Below are 12,704 nucleotides of genomic sequence, written 5' to 3'. Positions count from 1 at the left end.
TAGGGAAAAAGGCCTGCCTCGGCTCATGAGACGTGACCCCTATTCAAAACACATGTTTCACCGAAGTGATTGGGTGTTGCTGAGTGAATGACTTCATCCGCTGCTCTGTGGACGTCTCTGATATAAACCCAGTGTTTAGGAAAGCTCAGCGCACTCTTAATCTGAGACATGTACTTGATAGAGTTGATCCTGTGTGGTTTGTCCTTGGCTTGATATTCACCTCCTGTGATCCTGTCTACTACTGCTACTGCAGAGAATCTAAGTTGGCATTAAGCACTTTGTTTAATAAGGCTTAATAGCTGTGTTTTTGTTAGCATAACCATGGCGTTACATGGCGTAGTAATGGGTTTTCATACAATGGCATGTTGTTTCTGAAATATGACCATATTATACAACTCTCCAAGTTGTTTGCCGTGTTACACATGTTAGAGCTGTGTTTATGACATGGAATACCTTCTTACATTTTTATATCTTAATGGTTTTACTTTAATGGCTTTGATTCTACAGAAAGGGAAGCATAGACAGTGTTAGAGACCATACAATAAAAAATTCATGCAGGTACTTACAAGCACTTTTCTATCCTTACTGAGCACTCAAAGGGTGTTTTAGTCTACAAGCCACATTCATATGCAAAAATTGGTACAGCACTTAAATGCTTTTTACCTACATACACCAGTGGATACAGTGGGTTCATGTTGAGGTTTAGCATCTCTCCCAGTGACACATTGACATGTGATTTAGAGGTGCCGGGGATTGAACCACTCACCTTCTGATAAGTTGGCATCACAGTTTGCTTCCTGAGCTGCCTGATTATACTAGCTATTTCAGGGTCGATATCCATTGTCCTCCATCCACCCACACACTTTAGTGTTTCATCACCTGACAAAGCAAGTTTTCTCTCAACACTTAGAAGCAGCTGGAATCTAAAAATCTGTCAGTGAACCCAACATTACATTTTTTTTAGAACGTTTTCAGACAAATATATTCATAGTTGAGGCAACTGTTGTTGTAATTTGGCACTATATAAATAAAATTGAAATGAACAATCGCTAAATTGAGATAATTTGGGTGTTTCTGCGTTAAAGTGAACCTGAAACTTTAAATGTATAGAGGCTAATTTACACCATGGAGCCCTGCTTTCAAAAGCTGACATAGATTTAACCTGTCTATGAAGCTGGATCTAAGAAATAAGTGCCTAAAGTTAGTTTTTAAAACATGTTTAGCACCATCTTGTGCCAGTACAGAACTTTACATCACTAGCAAAACAACTAAGAACCACTGACTGCTTAAGAGATGGAGAGTGAATGTTAGTATATCCTGGGTTTCTTAACATAAAACTCATTGTTGCACCCAGGGATGGTACAAAAGGGGCCTCCTTATACAAAGTTTTGGTTTTAGTGTCCTTATTTTCCCAGAGTTATTGGTTTTTTAAAATTTAACTTTACACACTTATTTCTTAAAGCCAGCTTCACGGTGTTAAATCTATGTCAGTTGTTGAGAGCATGGCTCCATGGTATAAATTAGCTTTTATAGATGAAGTGTTTCATGTCCACTTTAAAGTAGATACTTGGACTTTGGAATGCTGCTGACTTCCACAGTATTATGCAACTGGTTGTTCAAAGTTTTGTCATTCCTGCCCAGTATAACATTTTTAATGTGTCTTGAAGATAGAAGCAAGTGTCACATGACTACAACCATCTGTGGGATATAGCTGGCATGCTAACACGGTTGTGGCCACCCCCTTTGCCTGACTGTCAGCAGTGAGGCTAAAAGAGAGAAAGCTGTTATCTAGTGATAGAGAAGGGGAGGGAGTGCTATCAGCAGATGCAGTCTTGTGTTTATGGCGTCACAGGCCTGTTATTGACCTGCTTTCACACTAATGTTCTTCACACTCGCTCACACTCACATGTTAAATTCCAGTCAGACTTTTACTGAAACGTCGAAGTATTTATACCCGGTATCTGACAGTAATGACTATAATGTATCCAGTCCCCTTAAGACTAGTCATCTTTATATTACATTAGAGGGATATAATGATTGTACAAATTTGCTGGGCCATTGCATTTATGAGGTCAGACCAGCAAAATTTGCAGTATGAAAATAATGATTTAGGGATTAATTTCAGCTTTAAAGGAATTAGAACATAAAGTGATGTCTAAGATTTTATCAGGTTAAAGCAGTAGCAGTAGAGACTGCACTTATATTGTGAAGCACAGTGCTGTCTGACTATAGCGTATTTATCTTTTTTCAAGAAAGGAGTAAACAGTGTGCATTAGTTGAAGCTTGCAAACCCAGAGAAGAATAAGACAAGTGAGATGAATAATTCTGTTGCTGTTACCTTTGTCAGCGGCTTGAGAATGTCATGTTGGTTCTTAGGTGATGGAGACAGAGATTCACAGTCATATAGCAGCCAGCATGACTGTGCAGAATGAGGCTGAGTCCAGTTAAATCCTTGAAATGATTTAGGCCCTCTGATATGGGGTGAGTTAGGAGAGGGGGAGGGGTGCAAGCTGGAGATCACTTTGTGTCAGGCGGTGGGTTGATGGTCGTAATCGGCTTACAGTACACTGTTGGACTAGATTTTTGTGAGTTTTTGCATGTGTTGAGCCCCTGGGATGCTTGCTTGTCTGGAGAAATATTAGCGTCTATGGGGACCAAACCATCTCTGGTTCTTGATAAAAAGCTGAACACAGCTAGACTGCTGACTTCACTAATACCCCCACGTCATTCAGAGAGGGAATTAGTGGAATCCAGGAAATTGTCTCACATTTATCCATCGGTTTTTGTGTTGCTGTCTGCAGCATCAACAAAAACACGCAGATCTAACAGCATGCATAGCCCCGCCCTCACTCAGTCTGGTCTCAGCTGTTGTGCTTGGAGGTTGATTCAAACAGATCAATACCTCCATCCCTGTTTCTGTTTTGCTTCTTATTAGAGAGGCTAAAAGCTCACGTTTCAGTTTGATAAAATCATAAAACTACTAATACTCACATTGGAGTGGCTGCGGTTCAGAAGACAGAACAGGTTTGATACAAGATAAAACCCCAAGTCTGATGCATCCATCCAAGTATGATTGTGTGTTGCTGTTAGTTAGAAAGCACTTGCATAGAAAAAGCATAGAAAAAAAGTGCTTGTGTGAGTGCTCACTTAGAGTATTAAAGAACCAAATAAGAACCCGTCCATTTACCATTTATACTTTTTAGTTTCTTGTTACTGCTTTGATTAAGAATTTATGAGTACGTTTAATCAGATATGTTGTTTAAAGCTAAGCTGCTGGAAATGATAGATTAGTATCCTGTTTTGTTGGATGTAACGTTCCTACTTGGTTGTTGGCCACAGTTCAAGGATACTTTAACCATGGGGCCTAGGGCACAGTGGGAATGAGCTGACTGCTGCACTCTCTTTGTGTAGTGAAGCCTAGTTACTGTTCGCATGCATGTGGAATTTCCGCCCCCACCCCCATTTGTCATTTTTAGTATTTCAGCTGCCGGCCCTTTGGTTGCTTAGCTAGAGACAGGATAGGGTGGGTGGGAGTTAAAGCATGCAGCCTTGCTCTTTGTATCCATGTTTGAGTCCAAAGAAAAGCAGTAAAGTGGGATGTGAGAAAAATAACAATGTTTAAATGTAAACAGGAAAATGCAAAGACTGGGGTCTTTTAAAGAAATATCTAACCCTACTCAGACACAGCAAGACAAGCTGAAGATTGATTTTAACCTTCTTTTCTTTAAAGTTCATGTTTTCCATAATGTGATTATGTGGATAGGATGTGTAGGCGACATATTTTTTCATCCAAATAAATTTCCATTTTGAGATATGTTTCATTCGCTTTTCCATACACAGCTGATTTGTCTCTGCTGTTATTTAAATGTGCATGCAAAATAATCGCACGTATGTCATTGATGGTGCTTTTCCAGAAAATGGACACCGCAGGAGCCAAAGTGCTGGAGACAGCTGAAGATATCCAGGAACGTCGGCAGCAGGTCCTGGACCGCTACCGGCGTTTCAAGGAGCTGTCGATGGTGCGCCGGCAGAAGCTGGAGGACTCGTATCGCTTTCAGTTCTTCCGCCGTGATGCCGATGAATTGGAGAAGTGGATCCAGGAGAAGCTGCAGATTGCCTCTGATGAGAACTACAAGGACCCTTCCAACCTGCAGGTCTGTCAGTTATTTAATGTATATGTATTTAAGTCCTGTTAGACCGTAAGAAGAGCACCTTCTATCATATATGTTTTTCATACACAGGGCAAGCTGCAGAAACATCAAGCTTTTGAAGCTGAAGTTCAGGCCAACGCTGAAGCAATCATCAAACTGGACAAGACTGGAAATCTAATGATCACTGAGGGCCACTTTGCATCTGACACTATTCGAGTAAGTTACCAAAATGCACACTAATATGCAGTGTGTTGACATTTAGGTATGCCTGTGGTGGGCTTTGGGGTTATATGTATGTTCACGATGGATGTAGCCACTGTGACACCAAACATTGCTTTCCTGACTATTTATTAGTTGTTGTTATTATTAGAAAGCTACATCCCTAAATATACAGGAGCAACATACAGAGACAGATACCTGATAATTAGTGCAACATAAGAGAAAAATAAAATATTAGAATTTCACTCACATAAAATGTAGGTCTTCTTGATGACTATTAACCCCTTCCATCCGATTCAGTCCTACACGCCTTACCGGACACAACAGAGGCCAATAGTTACAAGTGTCAATATGGCCGAGTATATAAAAGTAGGTGCTGACCTGTGGTGTGAGTCTTGAGTGCTGTGAATTCTTAAAGATTCAGTCAGCTTTCCCCTATTTTTGACTCAACGGTTTCAAAATGTACTTTTTATCGCATGCTCTGTGTTTCATTTGAATCGGCTCTTCCACGATCTTCAGTGGAAAAGACTTCTCTTTGGTTTTCCAACATATATCCAAGATAATTTTCTAATTTCTTGTCACTAACTTTATTAACACTTCCCACCTTTGTCACGTGCTCTAGACTCGTCTGGAGGAGCTGCATCACCTGTGGGACCTCCTGCTGGAGAAAACCAAGGAAAAGGGCATGCGTCTGTTGCAGGCCCAGAAACTGGTCCAGTATCTGCGTGAGTGTGAAGATGCCCTGGACTGGATTAGTGACAAGGTTAGATTCATATCTCTGTGTTTGTTTTAAACATAGAAAGAAAGACTTGAGCATGAGTATATGAACTTGATTTCTCTCCATTTCACAGAATGAGGATGAAGGCAGATGTAGTTACAATTACAGTTACCATAGTTTACCAGTTCAGTTTAGCCGTCGTCATTGCAAGAAAATTAGACATGACCTGTAAAGTGGACATGAAACAATACATGTATAAAGGCTGGATTTAAGAAACATGTGTTTTTAGAACAAGTTTAGTGGCGTCTTGTGCCAGTACAGAACATTGGTGGGTTGGTTGGTTGCAGCTAATAGACCTACATTAGTTTATGTTTGCTAAGTAGTGACGGAACTGATAACTCGGTTGAAAACAAGGAGACAAAAAATAAAAATCAGTCCAAGTTGGTCACTTGGTCAGATTTTGGCTGCAGAAATCTATTTTATGTTAAGACATCAGGGAGGAGCTACCCTCCTCCCTATAAAAGGGTGTGATGCAGCGCCACTTGTCATTCAAGATAAGCGCACTTCTTCCTCGCTTTGTGCAACGAATGTGATCTGGTGAGACACCAAGTTCTCCTTCAAACATTTAATTTGGTGTCTCACTATGGGGATTTGCATAGTCCCGTATTGCCAGCTAAGCTTATCTGAATGACTGAGTGCCATCTTAAAAGATCTCATGTGGACCCACACTTAAGACAGTGTGGGCTAGGGATGGTGCAGTGATATCTAACCTGTAGAACCTTGCAAAGATCAAAGGTGAAGCCCAGCTTGTTGTTGCAAATATTTTCTCTACAGAGACACCCCTAAAGATGACCCAAGATGTTGCCATCCCTCTAGTAGAACGTACATAAATCCTCCAAATGACATCCCGGCACTAAGGTTAAATCCTACGTAGACACAAGAAGTTTAGAGAGAAAGTAGAGCTGTCGTGCCCCTTTCATAAAATGGCAGGCTAGTGGTAATGCCTCACCGGGCTATCTGTAAAGCTCCTTTGGCAGGCTGAAATGTCTGCCAGAGATACTTTAATTGTGGAAAAGGCCTTTCCTTTATCTAACAGCCCCTGCAGAAAAGTGGTGATTGCTGTTACAGAGCATCAAAAAACAAACTTATTCTATTACAGTGACATTGTGGAGGGGGCCCTAGCACTATGAATAGTGACTATGACCCTCTAAGGTAGTCCTTCCGTACTCAGATTAGCCCACAGGGCAAGGCAACCTGGGTGGGGTTATACGATTCCCCCCCCTGGCCTGGGAAACTAGGTCTCGTTGGAGGGGAAAGACCTTCCTGGCTGTGACAGCTGCCAGTGACACCCACTGAGTGAAAAATGTAGGATTTCTCCAGTGGCAGAGTGCTGCATTGCAGTGTGCTGTCACTCTGATATGGTAGTAGGCATGGCACTTTGGGCATAGTTTCAGGGATGCAACCCATCACTGAAATCCCCTCACATGCAGTCTGCCTAGTGGGATGACTGCCAGTGAAGATGCCATTAATTCCAGCATCTGCCGGCATAGCCTAAATAGGAGACATCTCCACACCATGAAAGAGATGGGCTGAGCTGGCTGCAGGACACTCTTTTTGTAGATTGTAGTGAAACCCAGAGCCATCAGGTGATCCACTGCCACCCTGGCATGCTTTCTTCCCATCATTTCTGACTCTGATAGCAGCAGCTAATCGTCTATGCATGTTGCTAGGTGCACTTCACAAATACCCAAGGGCTCAGTGAGACAAATGGCAGGACTAAGTACTCGTGCGTTTTGCCCTGAATCACCAATTGCAGGAATTTAATGTGAAGTGGGTAAATGAGATGTGAAAATATGGGTCCTTCAGGTCTATTAATGTAAACCAGTCACCTGGGCGCACTACATGTAGAGCAGAGTGGCATTTGTCAGCATCCTGAACTTGTAAGACCTGAAATGCTGATTCAGTGCCCTTTAGTCCAGTATCAGACGCAGTCCCCCTCCCTTCTTGGGAACGAGAAAATACTTTGAGTAAAATCTGCATTGGCTCTGCTCCTGAGGTATTTCTCATATTTATAGCAAGGTAGATATTTCTTCTTGCAGTATTCTGGCTGATTCATGATTTTGCATGAGAGGAAATAACTCTGTGAAATCTGTAAGGGTTGGTTGCAAATTGCAAGCGGTATCTTCGCTTGAATGCCCTCACAGCCCACTCTCCTCATCTCTCTACTCTTGCTGAGAGAAGGCCCAAAGCCAGGCAGCCCACAGTGGAAATTACTTTGGCTCCCTCTTGTGATGGGAGAAGGTTTTGCAACCAAATCCCAACTGCCCATGCGGGTGGTCTGAATTTGACCAGCATTCATGAGGCCAGCATTTGACCAGGATTCACTGAGGAAATGCACCCCAGTGGTGTTTGGGGGTGTGAGGGGATTATTTTCCCAATTTACATTTAGGCTTCACTTTTCCACACCTGTAATATGAAGTAATCCAGTCAGTGAGATGATGTGAGGGAAAAGAAAGACGTCCACAAAGCGTGGACATAGACTTGTATGTTAGGATTCCTGATTGTCCTTTGGTAAGAAAATTAGTTGTGTTTGTGGTGTACTAAACTGTTTGAGTGGGTTTTGGAAAGCTTGGAAAAACATTTTATTTTGTAAAATAGTGGCGATCGCATCTTTTGGCCAAGCTGTTTGTGCCGCTCGGTACATCGGGCCAGAGAGGACGAAAAGAAGCTCTAATTTGTCGACCTGGTCAGTCACCTGTCACCCGACTCAAACAGGCAATCCTCCAAAGAGTCCTCATTTATACACTGCTTTACAAACCTGAAGATTACAGAGGTCGTGTCCGCTTGGAGACTTGAGGCCTATATTTGTTGCAATTATTTTGAATTCTAACGAAAGCCAGACTCATTGTATCAGATAGTAAAGCACCAAGGCATACTTTCTCTCTTTTTTTTTAACTTTCTCTTTCTCCACTTTTACCTAAAGGAGGCCATTGCCACATCAGAAGAGCTGGGCCAGGACCTGGAGCACGTACAGCTCCTGCAAAAGAAGTTTGAGGAGTTCCAGACGGATCTGGCTGCCCATGAGGAACGCGTGAATGAGGTGAACCAGCTTGCAGCTAAGCTGATCCAGGAATCCCATCCAGAGGCAGAGCTCATTGTGCGCAAGCAGGACGAGGTCAACGCGGCCTGGCAGCGCCTGAAGGGCCTGGCCCAACAGAGGCAGGGCAAGCTGTTTGGAGCTGCTGAGGTGCAGCGCTTCAACAGGTAAGCAGCGTCATAACCATAACACATGAAAAACTCTTACACTGTGTGTATGTTCATTTTTTTCTTTGTCATGCTGCCGTTAGTAACAGACTGTGTGTTTACCTCGAATAGGGATGTGGATGAAACCATCAGCTGGATCAAGGAGAAGGAGCAGCTGATGGGGTCCGATGACTTTGGGCGTGACCTGGCCAGTGTTCAGGCTCTGCTGCGCAAACATGAGGGCCTGGAGAGAGACCTGGCAGCTTTGGAAGATAAGGTAGGGCAAATGCCGATCTCCGCTATGTTAGCAAATATAGTAAAAGGGAAGTTAAAAACTTGATATCCTGACTTGCTGTGTTCTCCTTCCTTAAATCAGGTCAAAACTCTGGGCGGTGACGCTGAGCACCTGCAGCAGACACATCCCCAGAACGCTTCGCAGATCCATTTGAAAAAGGACGAACTTATCACCAACTGGGAACAGATTCGCACTCTGTCTACTGAGCGCCGTGCCCGTCTGAACGACTCCTACCAGTAAAATACCAATAAATGCAGTAAAACAAGCAAATCATTCATCAACCTTTCACAGAAGCCAGGAGATAAAGTTATATGCAAAGGCCATGTGTTGGAGCATATCACTCTGTTTTAAACAACAAGCTGTTCACAATATATAATTACTTTACCTGACATGTTTTTAGAATTAACGCTGATGAACAACAACAACAAACTAATGTACCCAGGTCTATATATGGGATATAATGATGATGATAACAGTGAAATACTACATACACAACAAAAGTATAACTTATATCGGGGAATGAAAACACACATGCACATAAACCTTTCTAGGATTTATAACTGATTTAGACTTCTGTGTGAATCTTTGGGGACTTTGTGGGGTCTTATGTACAGAGTAATTTTCAGTTCATATTTGCCAAGAGCTCAGGCCTGTCCAACTTGTCCAACCAAGTTTGCTCATCCTGTCTTTTTTTTGATGATTTGTTTTAGGCTGCAGCGTTTCACTGCTGACTTTAGGGATCTGACTAGCTGGGTAACTGAGATGAAGGCTCTGATCAATGCTGATGAACTGGCCAATGATGTGGCTGGAGCTGAGGCCCTGTTAGACCGCCATCAGGAGCACAAGGTAAAATCTTCTAAACTATAGAGACCTCCAGCCTAAAGTGTCTTTGCACTTAGTGTAAAGGCTCAAGAAAGTGTCAAATCCTTTTGTCTCATAATTCACACCCTGTGTTAGTCAACCTGTTTCCATGTTTTTCTTATTTATATTTTTTTAGGGAGAGATTGACGCTCACGAGGACAGTTTTAGAACTACAGATGAAGCTGGCCAGGCCTTGCTCAGTGCAGGACACTATGCCTCTGATGAGGTGAAGGAAAAGGTAGGATTATGACACTGTGTAGGTAGAATTTTCTCCACTCTTCATCTGTGTCATACTAGCATTTAAAATGCTCTTCTTGGTGTATTTTGTGTAGCTTGGTGTCCTTGCTGCAGAAAAGGAGTCTCTGCTGGAGTTGTGGGAGGTTCGCAGGCAGCAGTATGAGCAGTGCATGGACCTGCAGCTCTTTTACAGGGATACTGAACAAGTTGACAACTGGATGAGCAAGCAAGAGGTGAGTTACCACACCAGGAGAGCTTGGTGTTTATTAGCAAAAAGATGTGCTGTGGCAGTTTTTCATGTATTCTCCTTGCGTAGGCTTTCCTCCTGAATGAAGACCTTGGTGACTCCCTGGACAGCGTAGAGGCACTGCTTAAAAAACATGAAGATTTTGAGAAGTCGCTGAGTGCTCAAGAAGAGAAGATCACTGTAAGTTTATTAAATTTGCCCAGTTACATGATGATTATTGCATCTTCTATTCTTGAATTATTGCCACTGTGTGAGAATTGTAAATTGAAATTAACCTTTAATCTGTTTGTGCTGCACATCTCCAGGCTTTGGATGAATTTGCTACCAAACTGATTCAGAACAACCACTATGCCAAAGAGGATGTGGCTACACGCAGAGATGCTGTAAGCACTGCTGTCTGCTTTCCACATCAGACATAAAATCAAATACAATAGGCTTTCTTTGAAAATGTGTTTTCTCTCCTTGTTGCATTTATAGCTACTCAGCCGCCGCAATGCCCTGCATGACCGTGCTCAGTCTCGTCGTGCTGCCTTGGAGGACTCCTTCCACCTCCAGCAGTTCTTCAGGGACTCTGATGAGCTTAAGAGCTGGATCAATGAAAAGATGAAGACTGCTACTGATGAGGCTTACAAGGTAATTTGTGAAAGAAATTGATATTGTCTTCTCCCGATATTTGTGTCTCCCATTTTTTTTTCATTTGTGCATTGTGATGTTTTCTTTTTTTCTGTTTTCTCCATTGCTGAAATTCTGTGTCTCTGCTCTCCTGTCAACAGGACCCCTCCAACCTGCAGGGCAAGGTGCAGAAACACCAGGCCTTTGAAGCGGAGCTGTCTGCTAACCAAAGCCGAATCGATGCCCTGCAGAAGTCAGGCCAGGAGCTGCTGGATGGAAAGCATTATGCCTCAACTGAGGTTTCTGGTCACATGGAAGAAGTCAGCTCTCAGTGGAAAAAACTGCTGGAGGCCACTGAGCTCAAAGGTATAGTTTGGAGGAAAAGTGAACATAAAGATTTGATTTGAGCTGTGCACAGTGACAAAGTGCATGAAGAGTGGCAGGGCTTTTGTGTATGTTTGTGCACACACACAAAAGAACAAATAAACTGCTGGATACCCACTGAGGAAACAGTGCAACAGTTAGAATTTTATTTATTTTTCTCTAAACCACACAGGGACAAAAGTCATTCAGTTATTCTACCATGGGAAAAGAACAACTCAAAGCAATTACTGTTACATTTCTGCTCATGATGAGTTAATGTCAACATCTGACCACAACTTTAGCTGAGGAATGGGTTATTTGAAGAGTTTCAGTCAGGTTTCAGAGCTCCTCACAGCACAGAAACAGCTTTAGTGAAGGTTACAAATGATCTTCTTATGGCCTCTGACAGTGGACTCATCTCTGTGCTTGTCCTGCTAGACCTCAGTGCAGCGTTCGATACTGTTGACCATAATATTTTATTCCAGTGTTCAGGGCATGCTGTAGGTATTACAGGTGTTTTGAATCATATCTATCTAATAGACTCCAATTTGTTCATGTAAGTGGAGAGTCCTCTTCGCACGCTAATACTCATTATGGAGTTCACAGGGTTCTGTACTAGGACCAATTCTGTTTACATTATACACGCTTCCCGTAGGCATTATCATCAGAAGACATAGCATACAACTGTATCTATCCATTAAGCCAAATATACACCAATTAGTTAAAGTGCAGGAGTGTTTTAAAGACCAGGTTATTGTACTTGGCCCTGACAATCATAGAAATACCAGATGGCATTATCTTTGCCTCCAGTAACACGGTGAGGAATCTTGGAGTCGTTTTTACGAATATTAAACAAATATGTGGGACTGCTTTCTTCTGTTTGAGCAATATCTCTAAAATGAGAAACAGTCTGTATCTGAACTAGTTCATTGGTTCTAGTTTTTCCTTCTCACTGTCGCCAAAGTGCTTCCTCAAAGGGGGCCATATAATAGTTAGGGTTTTTTATTTTCTTTGTTGAGTCTTTATCTTGAGTTATTTAGTACTGTATAAATAAAAATGAATTGAACTGAATAGCTGGGCCATTAATGTACTTGGAAAGCCCATGAAAGAAAAGTCTGTCCCTGGTGATTCGGAACAACAGTCAGAGCTTTTTTATTTTTTCTTTAAAGGCATCAAGCTGCGTGAAGCCAACCAGCAGCAGCAGTTCAACAGAAATGTAGAGGACATAGAGCTGTGGCTGTATGAAGTGGAGGGCCACCTGGCTTCAGATGATTATGGAAAAGACCTGACAAGTGTTCAGAACCTGCAGAAGAAACATGCACTGCTGGAGGCTGATGTGGCAGCGCACCAGGTAACAAGCACTCAGCCCAAATTATGGAGCTCCCATACACTGCTTTGGTGAATGCGACACTAATGTAAATGTCCCCATCAGGATCGGATTGATGGCATAACAATCCAGGCCCGCCAGTTCCAGGAGGCTGGCCACTTTGATGCTGACAACATCCGCAAGAAGCAAGAGGCTTTGGTGGTTCGGTATGAAGCTCTGCGTGAACCCATGGCTGCACGCAAGCAGAAGCTGTCAGACTCTCTAAGGCTGCAGCAGCTGTTCAGAGATATTGAAGATGAGGAGACTTGGATCCGTGAGAAAGAGCCCATCGCTGCCTCTACTAACAGAGGTAAAATCAGACTAATTGTCTATGCAGCTCTAAGAAATTAAAGTTTGTAATTGGAGGTATATACTCATTGAAAGTGATCATT

The 12,704-nt window shown here is 42.5% G+C and overlaps 1 protein-coding gene and 1 long non-coding RNA gene across 7 annotated transcripts in view; one reads left to right on the top strand and one right to left on the bottom strand.

Moving 5' to 3' along the window:
* The window catches only part of LOC145429665 (uncharacterized), a 52,790-nt gene extending 49,618 nt beyond the window's left edge, over nt 1-3,172 (bottom strand). The window contains exon 1 of the long non-coding RNA XR_013909933.1: nt 2,339-3,172. This is a non-coding gene — a long non-coding RNA (uncharacterized LOC145429665). The remainder of the gene's footprint in view (nt 1-2,338) is intronic.
* sptan1 (spectrin alpha, non-erythrocytic 1) overlaps nt 1-12,704 on the top strand; it is a 37,773-nt gene that overhangs the window by 3,670 nt on the left and 21,399 nt on the right. For all 6 annotated transcript variants that reach the window (XM_026172728.2, XM_026172727.2, XM_026172726.2 and 3 more), the window contains exons 2-16: nt 3,915-4,154; nt 4,242-4,367; nt 4,993-5,133; nt 8,072-8,352; nt 8,464-8,608; nt 8,708-8,862; nt 9,337-9,472; nt 9,624-9,725; nt 9,820-9,957; nt 10,041-10,151; nt 10,277-10,354; nt 10,449-10,604; nt 10,745-10,949; nt 12,116-12,297; nt 12,379-12,622. In XM_026172728.2, the coding sequence (XP_026028513.1) occupies nt 3,918-4,154; nt 4,242-4,367; nt 4,993-5,133; nt 8,072-8,352; nt 8,464-8,608; nt 8,708-8,862; nt 9,337-9,472; nt 9,624-9,725; nt 9,820-9,957; nt 10,041-10,151; nt 10,277-10,354; nt 10,449-10,604; nt 10,745-10,949; nt 12,116-12,297; nt 12,379-12,622 (2,437 nt within the window). In that variant the 5' untranslated portion in view covers nt 3,915-3,917. The remainder of the gene's footprint in view (nt 1-3,914; nt 4,155-4,241; nt 4,368-4,992; nt 5,134-8,071; nt 8,353-8,463; nt 8,609-8,707; nt 8,863-9,336; nt 9,473-9,623; nt 9,726-9,819; nt 9,958-10,040; nt 10,152-10,276; nt 10,355-10,448; nt 10,605-10,744; nt 10,950-12,115; nt 12,298-12,378; nt 12,623-12,704) is intronic.

This window comes from Astatotilapia calliptera, chromosome 7 (genome assembly GCF_964374335.1).
Source record: "Astatotilapia calliptera chromosome 7, fAstCal68.1, whole genome shotgun sequence".
NCBI classification, from domain to species: domain Eukaryota; kingdom Metazoa; phylum Chordata; class Actinopteri; order Cichliformes; family Cichlidae; genus Astatotilapia; species Astatotilapia calliptera.
Note: the sequence above shows the minus strand (reverse complement) of the source record. Positions and strands in the feature narration are given on the sequence as shown.